Source organism: Mustela erminea, chromosome 1, assembly GCF_009829155.1.
Source record: "Mustela erminea isolate mMusErm1 chromosome 1, mMusErm1.Pri, whole genome shotgun sequence".
Lineage (NCBI taxonomy): Eukaryota > Metazoa > Chordata > Mammalia > Carnivora > Mustelidae > Mustela > Mustela erminea.
Window position 1 is genome coordinate 212,392,818 of NC_045614.1, and position 25,427 is coordinate 212,418,244.

At 38.5% G+C, this 25,427-nt stretch overlaps 1 protein-coding gene across 1 annotated transcript in view; it reads left to right on the forward strand.

Annotated features, from left to right (window-relative positions):
- Window positions 1-25,427, forward strand: part of TTC3 (tetratricopeptide repeat domain 3) — a 124,636-nt gene that overhangs the window by 25,289 nt on the left and 73,920 nt on the right. Inside the window, exons 11-15 of the mRNA XM_032354787.1 lie at window positions 6,591-6,645; window positions 20,732-20,894; window positions 21,837-21,882; window positions 22,721-22,841; window positions 23,987-24,050. Of these exons, the coding sequence (XP_032210678.1) occupies window positions 6,591-6,645; window positions 20,732-20,894; window positions 21,837-21,882; window positions 22,721-22,841; window positions 23,987-24,050 (449 nt within the window). The remainder of the gene's footprint in view (window positions 1-6,590; window positions 6,646-20,731; window positions 20,895-21,836; window positions 21,883-22,720; window positions 22,842-23,986; window positions 24,051-25,427) is intronic.

Sequence of the window (25,427 nt, forward strand, 5' to 3'; positions counted from 1 at the left end):
AGTTCTGTCAGAAGATCTGAAGTGAATATGGCAAAATGTTAAGATCTTTCTAAGCTGGTACAAGAGTGTTGACTATTTTAATGTTATTCTCTGTACTTTTATGTATACTTGAAATATGTGATGAAAAGTTATAATAGTAAAATTAAAAATGCACATAAGATAAAAAAAAAACCAAACTGTTCACTAAAATAGCAAGGATAAAATAAGGGAAAGTGATCTCGAAAGAAGAGAAATATAAGTGTTTTAAGACTAATGGTGGGGAGCCCCAGGTGAGATATGTTTGGGGAAAGTGCTTCATTAAGAAATGGTCAAAGTGCTGGTGGTGGCTTTAATGCCAGGTAGTCACAGTTCGTACCACCTTTGGATGAATGTGGGTGAGGCCAAGAGCCCATCTGAACTACCGTTCATCATACATGTGCACCTCCAGGTCTGCGAATGTTGCACTTGGGAAATCTGTGGAATGGGGCCGGTGGGTCGGGTCGGGGCGCTGTGCGGGAATATGCTACTTTCTGCCACAGCTTCTGCTGAGTCCTTCAGGCTCAGGACTGTGTGCACTGTATCCCAAATGCCCATCATGGCTGCGATGTCCTTTTATTCAGGTTTTCCAGAAGTTCACTTTACAATTTGGCAGTTATATATAGGGAACTATAGAATGATAGTTTTAACCGAAGTAATCATATTTTTAAAGGAGAATCTAAAAAAAGTAATTAGGCATATCCATGGCTTCTGTAGTTACAGTACTTATGTGAGGTGTATGATCAGGCTGTGCCTCTTTACTGTTTTATTCTTTTTTTCTGGTATTCCTATGTGGAAATTTGAATTCTTTGATGGGATGTGATAAACTGTGTAAGGGGAAATGTAATTGGAAAAAGGGAAAGCTGAGCCTTGGATTTTTTAAAATTTACTTTGGAAAATTATGGAATTTTAAACTTGGCATTTACTTTGACCTTCAGTGTTTAACTACCTACCATATTCCCTTCTGTTAGATCCAACTTATGATTAATAGCAGGCAGATAGCCTTTAAATAACTTCTGGTTTTTGGTTTTGTTTTGTGTTTTTCTGAATTTCTCTGAGGCCAGAGGTATAAATCAAATCAATGTTATGTTCCTGTGAGAATTTAAAAAACTAGTGTGGGGGTGCCTGGCTGACTCAGTCAGGAGAGAATGTGTGATTCTTGATCTTGGGGTCATGAGTTGAGCCCCAGGTTGGGCGTGGAACATACTTAAGAAGAAAATCCTAGAGCATGGGGGGAGCTTCAGTGTGTTTTATGTATTTCCATAATATCTTATGCGTATATAAGCACTTAGTATGTTGGACCAAATGAAGTTGCCATTTTTATAATCCAGAATGTAGGCAGTTTTGTTTGATTCAGTGTGATGTGCATATATATGTATGGGGGTGTGTGTGTATTTTTTTTTTTTTAACATGGGTGGGAGCATACTATACATACTGTTGTACTTCTTGCCTTTTTTTTTTAAATACTTAAATCTCGGAGCTTGTTGTGTATTAGTGTATATAGAGATACACCCTTATTTATGTTCATGGCTCCATAGTCTTCTACTCAGTGGATTACTGCTGCTTTGGTTAGTTTATATTAGAATATAAATTACTTAGTTTTAAAAAATTATAGCTTTGTAATGATTATCCTTTTAGTTGTGTTCTACATTCAGGTGTGAGTATATCCTGATAAATTCCTGATTTCTTTTACTTGGATGAAAGAGCTTATGTAATTTTTTAAAAAAGATTTTATTTTAAAAATTTATTTGATAGAGAGCACAAGTAGGCAGAGAGGCAGGCAGAGGGAGAGGAGAAGCAGCTTCCCTGCTGATCAGGAATCCTGATGCAGGGCTTGATCCCAGGACCCTAGGATCATCACCTGAGCCGAAGGCAGATGCTTAACTGCCCAGGTACCCAGAGCTTATGTAACCTTAATTCCAGACATTATCTTTTGATTTAAATGTTTGTGTTTATTCAGTCAGTGGTTATCACTCACTGAATATTTGGCAGTAACCATCTGAATTCTGCTTTTGTTGCTTCATTGTAAGATCTAGGAATTTGGGGAGTAACACCATTATTTCTTTGTTGGTCTTAGGCCCTAGAAGTGATGATTTATAGTAGGGAAGAAAGAAAGTTATAATCCTTTTATGACTTGTGAAGTTCTTACATATATTCTAGTTTGAGAGAGTTAATAAATAGCATCTTCTTTTCTTCTGAAGTCCAGATTCAGTTAAGAAATAGACACGGAAGACGAGTCTCATGGTGATCCAGTCTTCCCTCCAGTGCTGACACACTTTTTGGAGAGTAGGGCCTTACCGAAGAGTCTGAAGGCCAAGTGACTTCTTGTTCACCCATGGTCACAGACAGAACTGGCAACGGGGACCTTTGTGAACTTTAAGCTTGGAGGAAAAGGGAATCTGGTATAATGATAGTGTTCAGTATAAGATTCCAAAGAGAGAAAAAAAGAGGTTTAGCCACATAAGATTAGTGCCCCTCCCCAGCATTATTTATCCTCAGGAGAAGTTAGTGAGGGGTGGGGAAGGAGAGAGCTCAAAAGTGATTAACCTAGCAAATCCACACGGAAGCTAGAGGAGGGAGAGATACGTATTTGCTCCCAACGTGTTCTAGGGCAAAATGTGCCATATTGTATACGAAGGTGAGAGGGCTGGAGAAGTAACATTTCCCCATGTAATATGTATTCTGTTGGAGCATCTAGTCTAGAATATTCTTTCTTAACCCTCTGTTCAGTACTCTCACCATTTTGTCAGATGGTCTTCAGGAGTAAGTAACCATTTGCAACTCTTGAGTCTTCCTGTTTTCATAGATGTATCGTGTAGATGTATTGCCCTTGCTAAAGTCATACCAGCTTTCAAGTCTGTACACCTCAGCTACACTAGGTTGGATGAGCAATCACACCATGTAATTTATTATGCCTACTTTGTTTTAGTAGGAAGATGTGGTCATATGCCAGTAAATGTGAAAGTACGTTATAGTTTATAGATATTTCTATATATATACACACACACACTAATATATTTATAATGTATGTGATTGTAACAACATAATACTGTGGTTATAGTATTTATTAATTATAATAACAGTAACATTCAACATTGATTTAATAAGCATGATTGGTGTTCTGCTTCTAGCCATGTCAGAAATGAGCAAAACCAGACATAGTTCTGTATTCTAGACAGTGGGCCAGCACTGGGAGGGCGGATATTGTACTCATGAAATTAATAGTGTGCCGGATGGCCTGAATACAGAGGAGGGGAGTGGTGGTCAGGGACTAGACCAAGGAAGGTCTTTTAGGCTACATAACTGTGGCCTTGAAGAGCATCGATAAATAAAGGATTTTAAATTGAGGTGAGATGCCATGATTAGGACCTTAGAAAGATTAATCTGGTTGTAGTGAGGAGAATGGGTTTGGAGAGGATGCAGCATGAATTGGGTTAGGACACTGTTGCAGTACTCTAGGCCAGAGGTGATGGTAGCTTAGTGGAGTAATGGTAGCAGAAATGGAGGAGAGGAAGGACTTGAGATGTTTTGGAGGTAAAATGAGCAGAGATTGCTTATGGTTTGGTGTTTGGGACTATTATGAACTTTTGCCTTCAGCTGCTTCATGGATTATAGGCTTACTCCCTAATACTGGGATCAGTGGAAGAGATACATTTGTAGGAAGTACAACTTGACTTCACTCCTGGACATCCTGCAGGATCCCAGGATGAAGGATTGAAGGATCCCAGTTGTAGTGTCACATCGGCAATAAATTATGTGGGTCTGGACTCCAAGGAGGTATTTGGGCAAGAGATGGAGACTTGGGATAGTTAACCTAGATGATTTGTAGTTGCAGATGTGGATGAGATTGCTTGGGGAGGTGGGTCTCAACTTTTACTGCACCCTGGAATCAACCTGGGAAGAAATAATCCCAACCCAGAGATTTTGATTTATTTAATTGGGCACTGGGCTTCTAGCAGCCCCCCCAGATGGTACTCATGTGTAGCCAAGGTTGAGACCCACTGGTGTAGAGCAAGGATGAGCTGAAAACTGGGACTTAGCCTTGAGGGACACTAGTAGTGGCCAATTAAGGGAAGATGAACCAGTGTGCGAGACGGTTAAGAGGTAGCCAGAGAGGTAAGAGGAAAATCGGAAGTGTGACATCATGGAAGGAAGAAAAGGAGTGACCGGTAGTGCGTGTTGTTGCTGAGAAGCCAAAAGGAATTTAGATTGAGCAATATGGACATTTTTTAGTTGCCATAGGGGGAGCTGTGTATGGGAAGCTTGTAGATCCTGGGTTGGAGTGGGTTGAGATGAAAGGAAATGGAAAGAGTATAGGCAGTTGTTGAAAGCATTTGCAGAGGGAAGCAGTGGAGAGATGAGGTGTGCCATTGTATTAGGATGTGTTTCATTGCCAGTAACAGAAAACCCTATTTAAATGGCGAAGAAAACCTCATTAAAGAAATGCAGAAGGTGGCTCTAAGGTTGTATATTTAGTGCCTCAACAATGTTATTATCAAAGACATAGGATTTTTTAGTCTCTCTGTGTGACTTGGACTCCAGTCTGCCTCCTCTTAATATGTAATTCACATATTAAGCTGGACATTACCGTCTCCAGCAGAAGAATCACTCTTAAAATCTTCAGAAAAAATTACACATACTGCAAAGTGTATAATTCATAAGAATATAGGTTGAATTTTCAGAATCCTTACATGAGTAATTGATACCTACATCACAACTCCAGTACCTCTGAAATTCCTCCTCCTAATCTACCTACCTTCTTCCCCAGGTTAACTGTTACCCCATTTTCCAACGCAGTGGGTTAGTTTTGCCTGTTTTTGTGCAATGTAAATAGTCATGGTATGTGCTCTTTTATGTTTGGCATTCAGCATTGTTTTTCAAGATCCATATTGTTGCATGGAGTTGTACAGTGTTCATCTATTGCATGAATATACCACATTTTATCCATTCTAATGTTGATGGACATTTGGGTAGTTTCTGGTATTTGGCTTTTACAGATAGTATCATTGTGAACATATGTATTCATTTCTGTTGAGAATCTAATTAAGGAGTAGAGTTGCTGGGACAAGGGTATGCGTCTATTAAGCTTTCATATATAATTTCCTATATGGTTGTATCGTTTTGCACTCCTGCCAGCAGTATATGAGAGTTTTGGTTCCACGTCCTTACTAACACTTATTATTTTTGTCATTTCATTTAGACATTCTGATGGGTATGTAGTGATACAGTGCTGTGATTTTAATTTGCATTTCCTTAAGTCAATTAAGGTTATTTAAGTTGAGCTTCTTTTCATATGCTGCTTGACCGCTTGGATATTCTCTTTTGTGAAGTACCTGTTTGGATCTTTTGCTGTTTTTGTTTGTTTTGTTTTTGTTTTTCTTTTGAGTCAATGTCTTATTCTTTAGATTTTTTAAAAAAACGTTTTGGATTTGAGTCATTGGTCAAATATATGCATTACAAATAGCTTCTCACACTCTGTGTCTTGCCTTTTCACTTTTTTTTTTTTTAAACAAATGGGTGATGCTAACTTGAACATAGTGCTGTTTATCAGTTCTTTTCCTTTATAATAAGCACTTTTTGGCTTCTGTTTAATAGTCTCTGGCTTTTCTAACATCAGCTAAATGTTCTGTGTTTCTTTTAAAAGCTTGATTATTTAACTTTGCAGTTAGTGAGGTAGGTTCAAGATGGGTATGAATGTCTAATTGACTCATCACTCTTTCTTAAGAATATGTTTTCTTGATGCACTGCAGTGGTCATTTTTGTCATCTAGATCAGGTGACTGTATGCATCTGTTTCTGATTTGTTTATCCTAATCTGTTGGTCAGGTCATCTGTCTTTAGATAGACTTTTTTTTTTTTTTTTAAACTATATACAGTCTTTTAGTAGGTACTGCTGTCTGGTAGTATAAGTTACCTAGTTTTGTTCTTCCCTGTAAATCTTTTCTTAAGAATGATGAGTCCTCTAAACTCTCATTGGGCACTCTCAGCACTGGGCATATGACTACCCCCAAACCAGGCAGTAGAAAGGGGAGTGAGATTGCTGTGATTGGCTTAAACTAATTAAAATTAATCATCCTCATTTTACATATGGGAAAGCAGACCAGAGCATTAATAAGTTCCCAAACAGTCCTGAGGAGAGTTAGTGGTTGTATTGAACTTACCTCCCATCTGTGTTTCAGCTTTTATGCTCTGTCCACAGCGGTTTAGCTGATGTGTAAAAGATCTTTTAGGAGATCAGAAGTCTTGCAGACATGCAAAAGTAGTGCTGAAAAACTATGTAGATAATAACAAGTTAGACACAGATAAGATGTAGATATGTGTAGGAAATATTCCAGAAATACGAAAAGTAGTTATTCCTGGGTAGTTGTGATTGTGACGCTGGGTGACTTTTTCCTTTTATTTTACTTTTCTGTATTTTCCAAATTTCCTATAATGGACATATATGGATTTTTAAAAAATAAGAAATTATTTTTAACTAGGTTTTTTCTAGAAAATTCAAGAAGTACAAATAGATACACAATTTATAGTGCCTTTATGAAATAAATAAAAGTGAATATTTCTTGTTTTTCTTTTTAGAAATGCACTTGGTGATGGAAAGAGAGCTATTATCCTGAAGAGCAATTGGACAAAGGTAGGTTGCTTTTATCTTTACATTGGGCAGGTAATGCCATATAACTTTTGAAAAATCTGTGTACAGGATGTAAATTTATATGTAGAAATGCTGGATAAAATTATATCAAGCTCAAGAATGTGAGAGGGGAATCTTCAGTTCCATAATCAGAAAGGAGACTTAACACAGCAGTAAGAGGCTGTGTGTGTCTGAGCCAGACAAGTAGCACGTAGAAATGTTGAGAAGCTGGAGGGTGCCTTAATGACTGAGATGTCCGCATCTGCACATTCTGGATGGAGTAAAGACTTCACAATGAAAAATGAAACTTAAAACTTAGGAGAGGAATCATAGGAGACTGCTTTTAAAATCTTGAGGTGGGAAAGGATTTATTAAATAACACACAGTGCACAAATCAGTATTGGGGGTTTCATAAATTTGGCTGTATTAAACTGAAAAACTTCAGTATGTCAAAAGACACCATGAATGAAATCATAAGCCTGGAAGGAGATAATTTGTCCTAACTATGCAAAGAGCTATAGTAAATAAACTCAGTAGAAAATGGTCTAGTACATAAACATGCATTTCACAGAGGAGAAATCATGAATGGGCAGTAGAAATAACCTATGTTCTATTTCCTAGCACTTAAAATTGTAGTTAGAAAACCAAAACCAAGATAGCAGAATAGAGAGCTTCCAAACAGATCTACTTGTACGTAAGCAAGTAAGTAAAACAATGTGTTACTGTTTAGGTCCTTTAGTTCGGCAAAGGTTAAAGAGACTAGTAGTCCCAAGTGTTGGTGAATATATCTACCAACAGGAACCTTCCATAAACCAGTGGGGTGAGAATTGGTTGCAGCCAACTTGGAGAGCACTATGATGTGCATATGCTGTAATTATTCTAAGTATGTGTACCCCACAACATTCTTGGAATATGTACACATGGCAAAATATGCGAAGTGGTCATTGCAGTGGTGTTTTAATGGCATAGAAGTGCAGATACCTACCTATCCATTGATAAAGCAGGGATAGATATGATATTTTCAGTTATCAAAATTATTCTTCTGATCTGCTCTGTCCCTCTTTCTTAAACACCCATTATGTCTCTGACTTCACTCCTACCACTCTCTGCCTTGTTCACTCTTTGTTGACCTGTTGGCCTCCTCAGCTGTTCCTTATATATGCCAGGCCCACTCCCCATTTGTACTTGTTTTTCCCTCTGCCTAGAATTGAATACCTTTTCCCAGAGCATGAGCTAGCTCCCTTATTTCCTTTCATGTTTTACTGAAAGTTTTCTCAGTGGAAGCTTCTTGGCCACATTACTAAAATGCCAGGGCTACCCCTGCCTAGACAGTTGCTACCCTCTTACCCTGCTTTACTTTTTTCCTGTTGGCATTTAACATTATTGAACATGCTGTATGTATTATTACTGTGTGTCCTCCCCTACAATGTGAGATCCATGAGGATGGATTTTTTTTTGTTTGTTGGCTTGGTTCACTATTGAATCTGGACTGCCTGACAAGCTGCTTGGCACATAGCAAACATTTCCTAGTAAATATTTGTTGACTTTGTGAATGAATGAACTGAATACTAGATTGCAGTTGGAATAAGTTAACTGGTTGACCAGCATTTATAGATTTTAAAAAATAGTGTTGAATGAAAAAAAGCAGTAGAAGCATAATATAGGCCCGAAAGATACCTTTCAGACTCATGATGATGTTTCTTTCTGGGCAGTTAGAGAAGGAAGCATTAGAGAGGGTACAAAGAGGATTTTTGCCATATTTATTTCTTTTAGTAAGAAAGAATCTAAAGCAAATATAGAAAATGTTAGTGATTAATTCTAGGTGTTTGTGATATTAATCACTGTATTTTCCTAAATCACAAAAATACCCGATTTTTTTTTTTTTTTTAAGTAGAGCTTCAGATAAGACACAGAAGGATACATGTTTCGGACTTCATTCCTAGCTTTACATAATTTGTTTTTAAATCAGAGTGAGTATTAATCAGAGAATTTTAGAGTCCTCCAAATTATGATTCATGTGGCCGAGTAGTGTATCAGAGTCTGGGGGACTGTGAAATTCCCCAGGTGGACTCCTGCATCCAGATTTTGGAGTCTGTTTTTAAATACCTCATTTTACAGATGAAGAGTTTGAGTCCCAGAGAGGTAAAGTGACTTTTGCAAGTAAGAGACAAAAGTGGATTTAGAATCCAGCATTGGATGTGCTTCTGTTTGAGAGTGATCAGTTGGTGGCTGTTTTTACTAGGAGTCATTGTGCTTGGTAGAGAATCTTTGTTCATCACTGAACCTGGCATTTGTCAGGTGCTCCATAAACACTTATTCTGTGGATGATAGAATTCTTTTTTTTTTTTTTAATTTTTTTTTCTTTTTTTTCCCCCATTTTATTTTATTTCTTTTCAGTGTTCCAAAGTTCATTGTTTATGCACCACAGCCAGTGCTCCATGTAATACGTGCCCTCCATAATACCCACCACCAGGCTCACCCAACCCCCGACCCCTTCCCCTCTGAAACCCTGTTTGTTTCTCAGAGTCCACAGTTTCTATGGTTTGTCTCCCCCTCCCAATTTCCCCCTTCTACTGAAACTCAGAGTCTGAATTTAGTTTTCTAGAGTTACCATTGAATTTTCTGTTGTCAGTTCAGAAAAAAGGAGTACTAAAAGATTCTGAATTACATTGAGGACGATGTAGAATGTTTATTCCTGGCTTAATTTATTGAACAGAAAATTTTCACTCTCTAAACTACTTTTTTAGAGCAAATTTAGGCTCACAGCAAAATTAAGAGGAAGGTAATCTTCCATAAACCTCTACACATGCATAGCCTCCCCCAGTATCAGCATCCCCCAGGTGACTGGTATAATTTGAACATTGATGAACCTACACAGACACGTTATAATCACCAAGGTCCATAGTTTAAGGGTTCACTCCCTAAGTGTTATGCATTCTTTGGGTTTGGACAATGTGTAATGACATTTATCCATTATTTTGATTTATACAGAGTGTTTCACTATCCCCCAGATCCCCTGATCTGCCTTTCCAAACCCCTGGCAAACACTGATCTTTTTACCGTCTCCATTAGTTTTACCTTTTCCAGAATGTCATAGAGTTTGAATCATACAGTATGCAGTTCTCAGATAGGCTTCTCTTTCACACATTACATTTCTGCCATGTCTTTTCATTCCTTGATAATGATTTCCTTTTAGTGCTGAATAATACTTCATTGTTGGCTTGTGCCAGTTGATTTATCCATTCACTGAAGGACACTTTTTAAAAAGATTTTATTTATTTATTTATTTATTTGAGAGAGAGAGAGAGAGAGAGAGAGAGGGCGCGTGAGAGAGTAAGTAGAGGGGAGAGAAAGAAAAAGGCTTCCCGCTGAGCAGGGAGCCCAGCGTGGGGCTCGATCCTGAGATTCCTGGTTCATGACCTTAGCTAAAGGCAGACACTTAACTGAGCCACCCAGGCACCCCTACTGAAGGACATTTTTGTTGCTTTCAAGTTTGGGCCATTTTGAATAAAGCTGTTATAAATACCTACGTGCAGGGTTTTGTGTTGACATGTTTTCAACTCTTTCGGGTAATTACCAAGGATTGCTAGATTGCAGTGATTGCTGGATCATATGACAAGAATATGTTTAGTTTTAGGTTTTTTTTTTTTGTTTTGTTTTTAATTTATTTGAGAGACAGAGAGAGAGGAGCAAGGGGAGGAGGGATAGAGGGAGAAGGAGAAGCAGACTCCTGCCATGCAGGGAGCCTGATGTGGGGCTCAGTCTTGGGACCCTGGGATTATGACTTGAGCTGAAGGCAGACACCCACCCAGGTGCCCCTAGTTTTTTGTTTTGTTTAAGATTTTATTTATTAGAGATATAGAGGTAGTGAGAGAGAGAATGAGAGTTGGGAGAGGGAAAAGTAGATGCCCCACTGAGTAGGGAGCATAGTGCAGGCTCAGTCCCAGGACTCTGGAATTATGACCTGAGCTGAAGGCAGATGCTTAGCTGACTGAGCCACCAGATGCCCCCAAAATATGTTTAGTTTTTTAAAGAAGTGCCAAACTTTTCCAAAGTGTCTGTACCATTTTGCATTCCCAGTAGCCACAAGTGAGAGTTCCTGCTTCTCCATATCCTCCTTGGCATTTGGACTTGTCCCTTGTGGTCATTGCAGTGTTGGTTTTAATGGCATATGTCCTGAATTTTGACCTCCCTACTAGGTGTATGGTAGTATCTTGTTTTAACTTGCATTTCCCTAATGACATACGATGTGGAGCATCTTTTCATGTGCTCATTTGCCACCAAATACCTTCCTTGATGAGGTGTCTGTTAGGATCTTTTTTAATTAGTTGTTTTCTTTTTGCTGAATTTTAAGAATTTGTTTATATTTTGGGTAACAGACCTTATCAAATATGTCTGCTAAATATTTTCTTCTTGATTGCAGCTTGTCTTCTCATTTTCTTGATAGCAACTTTCAGAGAGAAGTTTTTAAAGTCCAGCTTATAAGTTATTTCTTTCATTGATCATGCCTTTGGTATGGTATCTAAAAAGTCATTACTATTTTTTGCATTTTACATTTAGGTCTGTGATTCACTTTTAGTTAATTTTTGTGGAGATTATAAGGTCTAGATTCTTTTTTCTTTCTTTCTTCCTTTTTTTTTTTTTTGCATGTAGAAGCCCCAGCATCACTGTTGCAAAGGCTCTATTTACTTCATTTTATTACCTTTGTTATCTTCATCAAAGATCTGTTGACTATATTTATGTGGGTTCATTCATTTTATTTAAATATGCATGTTTTATGATAATTGCAGAAATATTTGTATAGATGAAAAACACAAATCCTAGCAGGTTTTAAAAAAATGTAACTATACCAAGGTCATTTTTTCATTTTCTTTTATTGGAAAGAAGTGCTCATTAAAAGGTAGCTTAAACTTCAGAAGCAAAGGTGAACTGTGCAAGGTGCATTCTGTACTTCTACTTCAGAGTAACTATGAGCCCATGTCTGTTGAATCATGCCTCTAGGACATAAACATGATAACAAGGTTCTCTGTAGATTCTCTGAGGGTGGGCCATTGTTGTGCCTTCTTTCCAGATAGAGAAGACTGGTACAATGACATCTGCCCTGCGTGTGCTTTCAGGCCTGAGAGAGGATGTCATCGTATCCCATACAGTGGGAATTTTTATGGTATTGTCCGTAGGCATTTGTTGACATTTCTCTCTGCATTGCCTTTTGATATTGTTATGTAGCATACAAACCGGTGGCCTCACAGATGTCCATAAGAACCTTTAATATTGAGGGGTATATTAAGACTCTTTTGTTTATGAATGACAAAACCTAACTCATATTTGGCCTAAGTAGTTGGCTCATGTAATTGAAAAGTCTAGGCATTACCTTCAGGCATGGCTGGATCCAGGTTTATACACATTTTTCTTCCCATTTCTCAGTTTTTCTTTCCTGTTTATTAGCTTTATTTTCCGTCTCTTTTCTCCCTTTTCATTTAGTGTTTCTTTTTAGGTGGGTTCTGTTACTGTATTGAGTTCACTGATGTTTTTTCTTCTACAATGTCTAATCTTCCCCAATTTCATCTGATGTATTTTTTCACCTTAAATGCTGTAACTTCCGTCTTTAGAATGTCAGTTTGAGTGTTCTTTATGTGTTTCACATCTTAATATGTTCAGTTTTTTTTGACTTCTTGAAGATGTGGAATATGTTTATAGTAACCGTTCTAATGTTCCTGTCTACTAATTATTTGTGTGTGTGTGTGTGTGTGTGTGTGTGTGTGTGTGTGTATGTGTGTGTTATCTATTTATTTATTAACATATAATGTATTATTTGTCCTGGGGTACAGGTCTATGAATCATCAGGCTTACACATTTCACAGCACTCACCATAGCACATACCCTCCCCAGTGTCCATAACCCAGCCACCCTATCCCTTACCCCCCAACCCCAGCAACCCTCAGTTTGTTTCATGAGATTAAGAGTCTCTTACGGTTTTTCTCCCTCCCGATCCCATCTTGTTTCATTTTTTTTCCTTCCCTACCCCCACAAACCCCGCCCTGCCTCTCAAATTCCTCATATCAGAGAGATCATATGATAATTGTCTTTCTCTGATTGACTTATTTCACTCAGCATACTACCATCTAGTTCCATCCATGTTGTCGTAAAGGGCAAGATTTTGTTCTTTTGATGGCTGAGTAGTATTCCATTGTGTGTGTGTGTGTGTGTGTGTGTGTGTGTGTGTATACACACACATACATACATACATACACACCATATCTTCTTTATCCATTCATCTGTTGATGGACATCTAGCTTCTTTCCATAGTTTGGCTGTTGTGGACATTGCTGCTATAAACATTGAGGTGCATGTGCCCCTTCGGATCACTACATTGGTATCTTTAGTGTAAATACCCAGTAGTGTGATTGCTGGGTCATAGGGTAGCTCTATTTTCAACTTTTTGAGGAACCTCCATACTGTTCTCCAGAGTGGCTGCACCAGCTTGCATTCCCACCAACAGTGTGGGAGGCTTCCCCTTTCTCCGCATCCTTGCCAACATGTTGTTTTCCTGGCTTGTTAATTTTAGCCATTCTGACTGGTGTGAGGTGGTATCTCATTGTGGTTTTGATTTGTATTTCCCTGATGCCGAGTGATGTAGAGCACTTTTTCATGTGTCTGTTGGCCATCTGAATGTCTGCAGAAATGTCTATTCATGTCTTCTGCCCATTTCTTGATTGGATTATTTGTTCTTTGGGTGTTGAGTTTGATAAGTTCCTTATAGATTTTGGATACTAGTCCTTTATCTAGTGTGTCATTTGTGAATATCTTCTCCCACTGTGTCAGTTGTCTTTTGGTTTTGTTGACTATTTTTTCCTTTGCTGTGCAGAAGCTTTTGATCTTGATGAAATCCCAATAGTTCATTTTTGCCCTTGCTTCCCTTGCTTTTGGCGATGTTTCTAGGAAGAAGTTGCTGCGGCTGAGGTGGAAGAGATTGCTGCCTGTGTTCTCCTCAAGGATTTTGATGGATTCCTGTCTCACATTGAGGTCTTTCATCCATTTTGAGTGTATTCTTTGTGTAGTGTAAGGAAATGGTCCAGTTCCATCCTTCTGCATGTGGCTGTCCAGTTTTCCCAACACCCAAACACTGTCTTTTTTCCATTTTTTGTCAAAGATTAGTTGACCATAGAGTTGAGGGTCTATTTCTGGGCTCTCTATTCTGTTCCATTGATCTATGTGTCTGTTTTTGTGCCGGTACCTTACTGATGACAGCTTTGTAATAGAGCTTAAAGTCTGGAATTGTGATGCCACCAACTTTGGCTTTCTATTTCAATATTCCTCTGGCTATTTGGGGTCTTTTCTAGTTCCATATAAATTTTAGGATATTTGTTCCATTTCTTGGAAAAAAATTGATGGTATCTTGATAGGGATTGTGTTAAATGTGTAGATTGCTTTAGGTAGCATAGACATTTTCACAATATTTGTTCTTCCAGTCCATGAGCATGGAAGGTTTTTCCATTTCTTTGTGTCTTCCTCAATTTCTTTCATGAGTACTTTATGGTTTTCTGAGTACAGAGTCTTTGCTTCTTTGGTTAGATTTATCCCTGTGGTTTTGGGTACAGTTGTAAATAGGATTGACTCCTTAATTTCTCTTTCTTCTGTCTTGCTGTTGGTGTATAGAAATGCAGCTGATTTCTGTGCATTGATTTTATATCTTGACACTTTACTGAATTCCTGTATGAGTTCCGGCAGTTTTGGAGTGGAGTCTCTTGGGTTTTCCACGTGAAGTATCATATTGGCAAAGAGTGAGAGTTTGACTTCTTTGCTGATTCAGATGCCTTTGATTTCTTTTTGTTGTCTGATTGCTGAGGCTAGGACTTCTAGTACTGTGTTGAATAGCAATGGTGATAGTGACATCCCTGGCATGTTCCTGACCTTAGGGGAAAAGCTTTCTGTTTTTCCCATTGAGAATGATATTTGATGTGGGTTTTTCATAGATGGCTTTGATGATATTGAGGTATGTACCCTCTATGCCTACACCATGAAGAGTTTTGATCAAGAAAGGATGCTGTACTTTGTCAAATGCTTTTTCAGCATCTGTTGAGAGGATCATATGGTTCTTGTTCTTTCTTTTATTTATTTTTATTTTTTTATTTTTTTTTCTTTCTTTTATTAATGTAGTGTATTACATTGATTGATTTGCAGATGTTGAACTAACCTTGAAGCCCAGGAATAAATCCCACTTGGTCATGGTGAATAATCCTTTTAATGTACTGTTGGATCCTGTTGGCTAAACTTTGGTGAGAGTTTTCACATCTGTGTTCATCAAGGATATTGGTCTCTAATTCTCCTTTTTGATGGGGCCTTTGTCTGGTTTTGGGATCAAGGTAATGCTGGCCTCATAAATGAGTTTAGAAGTTTTCCTTCCATTTCTTTTATTTTTTTGAAGCAGTTTCAGGAGAATTGGTATTAATTCTTCTTTAAATGCTTAGTAGAATTCCCCTGGGAAGTCATCTGGCCCTGGGCTCTTGTTTTTTGGGAGATTTTTGATGACTGTTTCAGTCTTCTTACTGGTTATGGGTCTATTCAGGTGTTCTATTTCTTCCTGGTTCAGTTGTGGTAGGTTATATGTCTCCAGGAATGCATCCATTTTTTTCCAGATTGTCAAATCTGTTAGCATATATTTGCTCATAATATGTTCTTATAATTGTATTTCTTTGATGTTGGTTGTGATCTCTCCTCTTTCATTCATGATTTTATTAATTTGGGTCCTTCCTCTTTTCTTTTTGATAATTCTGGCCAGGGGTTTATCAATCTTACTAGTTCTTTCAAAGAACCAGCTCCTAGTTTCGTTGATCTTTTCTGCTGTTCTTTTGGTTTCTGTTTCATTGATTTCTGCTCTGATCTTTTATGATTTCTCTTCTGCTGGGTTTAGGCTTTCTTTGCTGTTCTTCCTCCAGCTCCTTTAGGTATAGGGTTAGGTTATATACTTGAGACCTTTCTTGTTTCTTGAGAAAGGCTTGTATTGCTATATATTTTCCTCTCAGGACTGCCTTTGCTGTGTCCCAAAGATTTTGAACAGTTGTGTTTTCACTTTCATTTGTTTTCCTGAATTTTTTCAATTCTTCTTTAATTTCCTGGTTGACCCACTTATTCTTTAGTAGGATACTCTTTAGCCTCCATGTATTTGAGTTCTTTCCAACTTTCCTCTTGTGATTGAGTTCTAGCTTCAGAGCATTGTGGTCTGAAAATATGCAGGGAATGATCCCAATCTTTTGGTACTGTTGAGACCTGATTTTGACCCAGGATGTGATCTATTCTGGAGAATGTTCCATGTGCACTGGAGAAGAAAGTGTATTCTGTTGCTTTGAGATGGAATGTTACGAATATATCTGTTATGTCCATCTGGTCCGGTGTGTCTTTTAAAGCCTTTATTTCCTTGTTAATCTTTTGCTTAGATGATCTGTCCATTTCAGTGAGGGGGGGTGTGTTAAAGTCCCCTAGTATTATCGTATTATTGTCAATGTATTTCTTTGATTTTATTAATTGGCTTATATAATTGGCTGCTCCCATGTTAGGGACATAGATTTAGCTCTTCTTGTTAGACAGACACTTTAAGTAGGATATAGTGTCCTTCTTCATCTCTTATTATAGTCTTTGGCTGAAAATCTAATATATCTGATATAAGGATTGCCACCCCAGCTTTCTTTTGATGTCCATTAGCATGGTAAATTGTTTTCCAACCCCTCACTTTCAATCTGGAGGTGTTTTTGAGTCTAAAATGAGTTTCTTGTAGAAAACATATCGATGGTCTTGTATTTTTACCCATCCTGATATCCTCTGTCTTTTGATTTGGGCATTTAGCCCATTTACATTCAGGGTAACTATTGAGAGATGTGAATTTAGTGCCATTGTATTGCCTGTAAGGTGACTGTTACTGTATATTGTCTCTATTCCTTTCTGGTCTGTTACTTTTAGGCTCTCTCTTTGCTTAGAGAACCAGGGCCAGGCTAAGTAATCTGCTTGGGTTTGCTCTGGGTAGCTTTTGTTCCCTGAATGCTTTCTGTACAACTCTGGAGGATGGGAATGAAGATGGTGGCCTCACATTCTCTGGCCCTTTAGGAGCCAAGGGCTCAGGGCCCCACTCCTTAGTGTGCCCTCAGAGAAAAGCAGTCAATCCCTCCTGTTTCCCTGGTCACCAGCTGCACTTGGAGCTTGCCCAGCCTGTGACTGCCTGTTTCTATCTCGGGTGCATGGCACTGTTTAGCATCTCCAAACCCAGTAGATTCCTGTAGCATGCTCCCGAGCTGCTCCTCCCAGAGGAGGAAGGAGGGGGTCTCTCTGGATCTGCCACTTGTAGGGTCCCTGCTCAAAGAGCAGTGGCTTGACTGTGCCTTGGATCATGGTGTAAGGGAACCCTGAGCTGAGAGCCCACTCCTCGGCTCCGTCTCTGTAGCTGGCTTCTGTGCTCCGATACCTGGCAGCTCTGCCACAGTCAGACACCCCTGGTCTTTATGTGATCCCGTGGGTCCTTAGACCTGCAGGGCTCCACCCCCTGCTTAGCTTCTGGAGTGACATCCCTCAGTAGAGCAGACTTCTAAATGTTTTCATTTTGTGCTCCGCTTCTCTTTCACTTGCCAGGAGTCAGCCCCTCCCACTGTGGTCCATATTCCTGTCACTTTGGATTCATTTCTCCGCACATCCTACCTTCTGGAAAGTGGTCGATTTTCTGTTCCTGGAATTGCTGCTCTTCTTCTCTTCTATCTCCTGTTGAGTTTGTAGGTGTTCAGAATGGTTTGATAACTACCTAGCTGAACTCCTGGGACCTGATGATATCTCAATCTCCCATTCCTCTGCCATCTTGCCAACTTCAGATATTCTTGAGTTGTCATTGGATGAAATAGATGTATAAATTTTGCCTCTCTAATGGATAATTAAGTTGTGTGACTTCTTAAAAATCCTTCAAAAGCATTTCTTCATGTTGGAAATTATCAGAATCAGAGGGTTCTCTGCACAGTTTTTCCACGTCTGCACTAAGGTTTTTATACCCAATGATGTGCAGAAGTCAAGCCTGAGAAGAGGCCCAAGCTGGGTGGCTCAGTCATGAGGTGTCTGCCTTTGGCTCAGTTCATGATTCTCAGGTCCTGGAATTGAGCCCCACATTGAGCGGGAAGCCCGATTCTCTCTCTCCCACTCTCCCTGCTTGTGTTCCTTCTCTCACTGTCTCTTTGAAAAATTCTCTAGCTGATGAGTCTCTCCCTGACCTTTCTACGCAGAGAAGGCCTTGTCTACTAATTCTATCATTTGTGTCGTTTCTGAGTATTTTCAGTCGACTCCTTTTTCTCTTCTTATAGATCGTATTTTCCTTCTTTGCATACCTAGTAATTTTTTATTAATATGAGACATTGTTACTGATATTTGTGTGTATCTGTAAATATTTTTGAGCTTCCTTTTGGGATGCAGTAAAGTTACTTGGAAGCAGTGTAAGACTTTGGAGGCTTGTTTTAGGTTTTGATAGGTGGGACAAGAGTGGTATTTGGCCAAGGGCTATCTTTTTATTCACAACTGAATCAAAATGCTTCTGAACACTCTGCCTGTTACTCCATGAATTACAATGTTTTCCAGTCTGGCTGGTAGAAGCAGGAATTATTCCTGGCCCTGTGTGAGTGCTGACTCTTGTTTCCTTACTAGTCTTTCTAGTCGTTCTTCCCCTGGTTTGGGTTTCCCGTTGTTGTCCCACATGCATATACTGATTAGTACTCACCTGAAGACTCAACTCAGGGGGACTAGGTAAGGATCTCTGGATTTCTCTGTGGAGCAGTCTCCTCTTGGTCCTCTGCCCTGTGAATGCGTTCTGCCTTGGCTGTCCTGGATTCCTGTTTCTGTCTTCTGAACTGAGACTGCCAGTGTCCCTGCCTGCATTCCTTCTCCCTGTACCAGGGCTTAGAAATTCCATTCAGTAAGCTGGAGCAGTCATAGGGCTTATGTTGTGTTTTTCAGGGGTCACTCTGTTTTGTTGCCTGATAATCACTCAGTGTCTTGCAAACCGTTGTTTCATGTGTTTTGTCCTTGTTTATTTGTTTTGGGCAAGAGTGTAAATCCAAATCCTTGTTAACTCCGTCTTGACCACCAGTGGTAATTAGAGTGTGGGCTCTCTTGGTTTTTTGAAAAAGACTTTTACCATGTAGTGAGAACCCCAAACTGATATCCTTAATAACTGTTAATTCTAGTGGCAATAGAACCTCTTCTAGTACCTGTATAGTACACCTAATGGGTGCCTCACACTGATCCTGATTGAGCCATGTGTTCACCAGTGGATTGATCCTATGACCTGGAAAATGGTGCATATTTCAGTTTGTCGGTCTCCTGGGTCATATGCTTCTCCCCATTCATTTTTGAGATGGAGCACTAGTCCCAGTTCTGCCATTGCTGTGTGGAGTAGGGACATGGTGGCACCAAAAGGAGGGGATGCTAGGCAGATGAACAATAGGGAATTTCTATATGTGTGAAAGAGAGTGAGGTAATGTCAAAGAAAAGTAAAACTTCGTATTGTAATTGGGTTCAGAAAACTCTCTGAGATACCTTTTTGCTAATTTGAGCATCATTCAAATAACCTGAGCAATGAGTTCTGAATAAATTCATTTTTCAGCCAATTGACATTATACTAGGTTTTGTAGAATTTAGGGAAAAGGACCCAGGAAAAGTTAAGGAATGTGGGAGGCTGGGGAGCTAGGGGATGGGGAAGATAAAAAAAAGTGTTTTTTATAAATTTAGCAGGTATGGTTTATAATCTGTCATGTATCTTATGCTGCGATTGCTTTTTTAATGTAATTACCTAAATTTTGAAGTTGAAATAGTCCTGGGTGATAGGATGTTGGTTTTGTGCCATATCTGAGAGCTCTATCTTCATATGCCTTTTGAGGAAAAGCAGTTTGAGCAAATGCAATCTGATTGAGATCTGAGTCTAAGTAGTCTGGCTAAAACAGTGTTTCGGAACTTGGGATGGTGTGCAGGAGCAGGATTATATATGTACCGAACCTGCATGAACAAATGTCCCCAAACTTGTTTCTGGCCTTTTTTTTCGTGAAAAGCTCATCTTTGCTAAAAGGGTTACTTATTTTTGATTTAGTAGTTTCTCTTAGAATGAGAACGTTCTTTGTAAAATCTGTAGGAAGGAGGAAAAAGCTCTGGACCTGGAGTCATAAGGTCAGGATTCTTTGGTTTGCCTCTAAATAAGTATGACATTAGGCCAATTTCTAGCCTCTTTCATGGGTAAGTCAATTCACAAGTGGAGATACTGTGCCTACAATGGGAGTTTAGTTTGTGAGTAGCTGGAAGAGGGGGTGGTTGAGTTAACTTCAGGCTTGGTATTAGCTTTCTAGGTTGAAATGTTCATCCTTCAGATAGATTTCCTGAAAAGCGTAAATGGGGCCAGCCAGGATGTGGTTCTGTAGCATCCAAAACAAAACAAAATCCCTGATCATTGGAACTGAGTAAATCTGTGGTTTTCAGACCTTTTCTTAAAGCCAAGGACTACATTTAGAGATAAAATAATTAAAAGCTGATTAAGAGGAAACCGAATGGAAGATCTAGCCTTAGATGTACCCCTTATTTGACCATATCCTTCAGAGGGGTTGGAAAACGACTATATTAGCTGATTGTTCCTTACAGCTCTAAAATTTCTTTGATTTTCAAAGTGTAGGGAACACAGTGACTTAGAGACTATTACTGCCTTAAAATGTTTTGAAAAAATTCAGTTACTTATTTTTAATGAATTTTTTGTACTTTATTTGGCATAAAATAATATATTTCATTCTTTACTAGTAAAATATCATAAAGGTTGAATTATTTTCTTTGGGGTACAGAAATCTCTTAAGCAAAAATACTGATCTCTAGTTAAAATTATTATAAATACTATTCATAAGTTCACTTCAGCTCATTTAGGTAATTTTATTTCCTCATAGGTACTAACATTTTTTTTAAAATTTTTTATTGATAGGATCCTAATCTAACATTTTAAGTAATCAGTTTGCAAGCAAAATATTTTTCCTTATCTATTTTCTTTAACTTAAGCATATTTTTGAGAAAAAATTAAATTTATCTTTTGGAACAGGGTCATTATCGTTATTGTGCTGCTCTTTCTATGCTGGGGGAATATGACTGGGCCCTGCAAGCAAACATAAAAGCTCAAAAACTCTGTAAAAATGACCCTGAGGGAATCAAGGATCTAATTCAGCAGCATGTAAAGTTACAAAAACAAATAGAAGACCTGCAAGGTATTTCACCTAAGATTCTTTGGTTACAGTCGAATTCCCTTTAAAACTTTTGAAGGTGGGTTTCTTGGATTAATGGAGGACCATAAATCAACTCTCAGGTGATTTGTGCTTATTTTGTTATGTTATCTTGGTCAAGTCACTGAAGTTTTCCATTTCTGTCTGTGTTGAAGTATGTTAGTGTTCTATTCCACTAGGTAATTATAAATGATTAGACTTTTTTATTTGAAATAACAAATTATTATTTATTCTTCTGTAGTAAAATATGCCACCTTGAGATTTTAGGTAAAGTGAAGACTTTTGAAACAAAATTATTTAAAATTTTTTCCTCCGTTATGGTTATTCCTTAAAGAAAAGACCCTTCAGTAGAATTGTTTGATGTTTTTGCACCAAGTGTGTGGCTCATCCTATAGCATGCGGAACATTTTTGCATATATACATCTGTATGTGGGTATGTACACATATATCACAGATCAAGTGTGTGGGCTAGAATTCTAGATTTTCATTCTCTTGTTTTCTCTCCTAAGTATTTTGCTTTCTCCAATGCCTAAAATTCCCTTACTCTATACTTCCAGTGTATAGGTCTTTCCTGTTTTTCTTTTTGGGTATTTAGTGTCTTGGGGAGCTGAGCTGAGCTGTTATTATCCAACGTAACATGATTATAAGATTGTGAGCTCCTTGAAGACAGGAACCATCTCTGATTCAGATTTATATACTCCTGCATCTAGTCAATGATCACATGTATGTCAAATAAGGCTGTGTAACATTTTGCTGATGCCATCCTAAAACTCAGAACATCTGAAAATATAAAATTACTAAGGTTTATTTTTCAGTTCTGTAAATTTGATGTTTTTACTGTCAGCTTAAGGGATATTTGAAAATCTCTTCAAAGTATGTGTTGCCAATCCACTGATTACTATGCATGTGTGTGATTGATTTTTATAGGTCGAACACCAACTAGAAATCCAATTAAAGCCTTTTATGAAAGCAGGTGAGTTAATTCCAATCAGATCAGTAGCTGTTACTTGGGATGGCTTTGCCCTGTAGATTTAAGAATCACTGTATCTGATGCTTTGTGGCTAATAACAACCACAGTAAAGTTGGGGAGGGAAGAAAGAGTGGTTTGTGTCTCAGATCAGGTGACCTGTGAATTGTCAGATTTGTTTTGCCAACTATTTTACTGAACCATTTGTATGTATATTTGTGGGAGCTCAGTAGCCTAAGCCTTGGGAAAAGGTGGGTGAAGTGTTAAATGGATGTCACTGTGCTTGGGTGGGAACAGTTTGTACATTGAGGGTCCTGGCAGAGAGCAGGGACACAGTCTGTACCATTAACCCTTAGCCTCTGTCCTGGAAACATCTGCCACCAGCCTCCCAGTATCTTAAGGACTAGGACACTAGAAAGTGACAACAGACAACCAGAAATAAACAACAGACAGATTCGAATATACTCACAAGGAAACAAATAACAGCCAGGGTTCTACATTTATTACTTGGCACTAAAAATAGACATTTTCCCCACATGCTTTAGATGCCTAAGATATTGAAGCTGTTAAATTTAAGACAGGGAGAATTACTTACTTTAATATTAGAAACCAAAATACATATTGAACTGTTCTTAATCTATTTTGAGTTTTTACTATGAAATTTAAAGCAATATTTGTGTATAAAGCCCAATCTCAGAGGTGGATCCTTTTCTAAAACAGTATTACCCTGCTTTCAAGGAAGAAAAGTGGTATTTGCTGGAACCTATTTATTTGAAGGATAACTTTTTAAAAATGCATGCTAATCAATAGAAATAAAATTATTATTTCTCGTATTCCCTCTCAGGGCCTACATACCCAGTTTATCAGCACCTGCATTTAGTACTTCACTTAACTTTGTGGAAACCGAAAAAGATTCCAGAAAATCTAACCACGAAATGGCAAACGGTGGTAATCAGAATCTAAAGGTAGGTTCAGTTAAAAGCTAAAATTAAAATGATTTCAAGTATAGGTAGTCTCATGTTTTCACAGTAGTAGTCTGGTGAGAATGGAAATTAAGTATTTTGATGGTATGAATTCCTTTTTGCCTCTAATATGAAGAGAGTGAGTCTTTTCTTTTCAATATTCTAACTATCTCCTTCAACTATGAAGAGAATATTTCAGTATGACAGTTTCTTTTGAAATCACATTTGTGTGTTTTCAAAATATTTTTTTTCTAAATTTCATTTTACTACTTGGATAGTTCTCCTAGTATGCTTTTCCTGCTTTACATGTCTCTCAGTCAAACAGCCACTTGGGAATGAGTGACAGTGGGTCTAGTGGCCTTGTCATCCCATTCCTTACAGTACTGTCCGTTTTTCTTCTTCCTTTTCCCTTTTGCAATCTCTTACCTACCTGGCACCACACGAGCCTGCCCATCCGACTTGTGTTATGTTGGGCCTGGGAGGCACACACTTCCCATCTCTGCCCAAGGCCTTTCTGCAGCCTTTGTTGCTTTTCCCAGCAGTGGTCCCCAGCCTTGACTCCCTGCTGAGCTTATCAGCACCCAGGCCTCATGGTTTCTGAGGGCACCTCTAAGCCTTTTAGCTTGGCTCTGTGATTGGTATCCCAAATGACCTGAATCTGAGTTTTCCTCTGAACGGTAGTGTGCTAAAAACTTGGCATTATCACCAAGTCCACGTTAATACTTCTTTCTAGGATTTGCGAGGGAAAAAGGAATTGGTGTTTTGGAGTATGTGGCTAATAGGCATTAAGGGAACTTTTCCAGCTCACTGTGTCATCCTTTTCTTGTTAATAAAAATCTCAGACGCTGTATTCAGTTAGAGGAGCATAAGGAAAGATGCGATAATATTTATTCGGTATACTTATCGAACAGTAGACCTGTCAGGCATCATGCCAGGTGTTGGAAGTAGAGTTATCATTAGAGAATTTGTCATTTAGAATCTCATATCACTAGTTATCATTTTGTTTGTTTATTCATTTAGGCCTAATTACCAGCTGGTTATTTTAGGCTCTTGGGTAAATTCTGTTCTATTCTTTTTTATTATTTAGTTATTGAATTCTTCATGGCTTTATTTTTTTAAAATCTCACAAATTTTGTTTTCATGGGTAGGTGGTAGATGAAGCTTTGAAGGCAGATGATTGTGACTGTCATCCTGAATTTCTGCCACCATCAGGTAAGATTTTTCCTTATGTAAGTTGTTTGCTGAATTAGTATAGCATTCCTAAAACTGCAGCCCCAGCATTTGCATGAGTCTTGCATACATTTGCTATTACTTTCCTTTTACTTCATAATGCTTCTGTGTTAAGAAAACACTGAATACTTATTTGAAATCAACACTTAGTCTTCTCATATTTTTTAATAAATTTAATTTTAGAAATTCAAGTAAATGGAATAGAAAGGAAGGACATAAACTCTTTGCTACTTAATTTCCATGAGGCCAGTGTTTTTCACCTTCAGTTTCATTAAAACCCCTGACTAAGGAGGCTATTTAGACAGATTTTATTCCCTGTTTGCCCTCCTACTACAGGTACTGTTTATTTATGTCCTGTATGTACATCTGTGCTTTATATATTAAAAATTCAGATTCTTTTTTCATCCCCTTAAACTAACTTTCACCCTTTTCAGGGTGGTTTTCAGAATGGGTGCTTTAGACTAGTTTAACTGGTACATGCTCAGTGTGTGTTTATTTCTGCATCTAATAAATACACAGACACACAAAGCAGGACTTCTTTTACTTGGCATCATTGGGAAATAAAGAGTCCAGAGAAGTGAACATTCATCTTCCATTTATTTCTCATCTCCCTTTTTTTTTTTTAAGATTTTATTTATTTGACAGAAGGAGAGAGATCACAAATAGGTGGAGAGGCAGGCAGAGAGAGGGGGAAACAAGCTCCCCGCTGAGCAGAGAGCCCCATGGGGGCTGGATCCCATGACCCCTATCATGACCTGAGCTGAAGGCAGAGGCTTAACCCACTGAGCCACCCAGGCACACCTCTCAGTCTCCCTTTACATGACCAGATTTAGTTGTAAATTATTCTTTTTTTTTTTTTTAAAGATTTTATTTATTTATTTGACAGACAGATCACAAGTAGGCAGAGAGGCAGGCAGAGAGAGAGGAGGAAGCAGGCTCCCCGCTGAGCAGAGAGCCCGATGTGGGGCTCGATCCCAGGACCCTGAGATCATGACCTGAGCCGAAGGCAGAGGCTTTAACCCACTGAGCCACCCAGGCGCCCCTAGTTGTAAATTATTCTAAAGTAGATTATATGCTTCCCTGCCTTTTATAGCAGAGTTTAAGAAAAATAGAGATTTTCTTGTTGACTCAACGTTGCTGTTAGATGCAAATTTTTTGTCTGAAGCTTTCAGAGGTTATGGGGGTGAGATTGCTGACCTGATTAATGATCTTGTTGATGATCTCTTTTCCTTTTTCTTGTTGATTGGCTGGTTTGTTTTCAGTGTTTCTGCTTCTGGCAGCCATTTCTGTCTTTTCCTTCCCACAGTTCTGTCCCCTCAGGCTTCAGTGCCACATACCCAGCTGTTTACCACTGGCCCT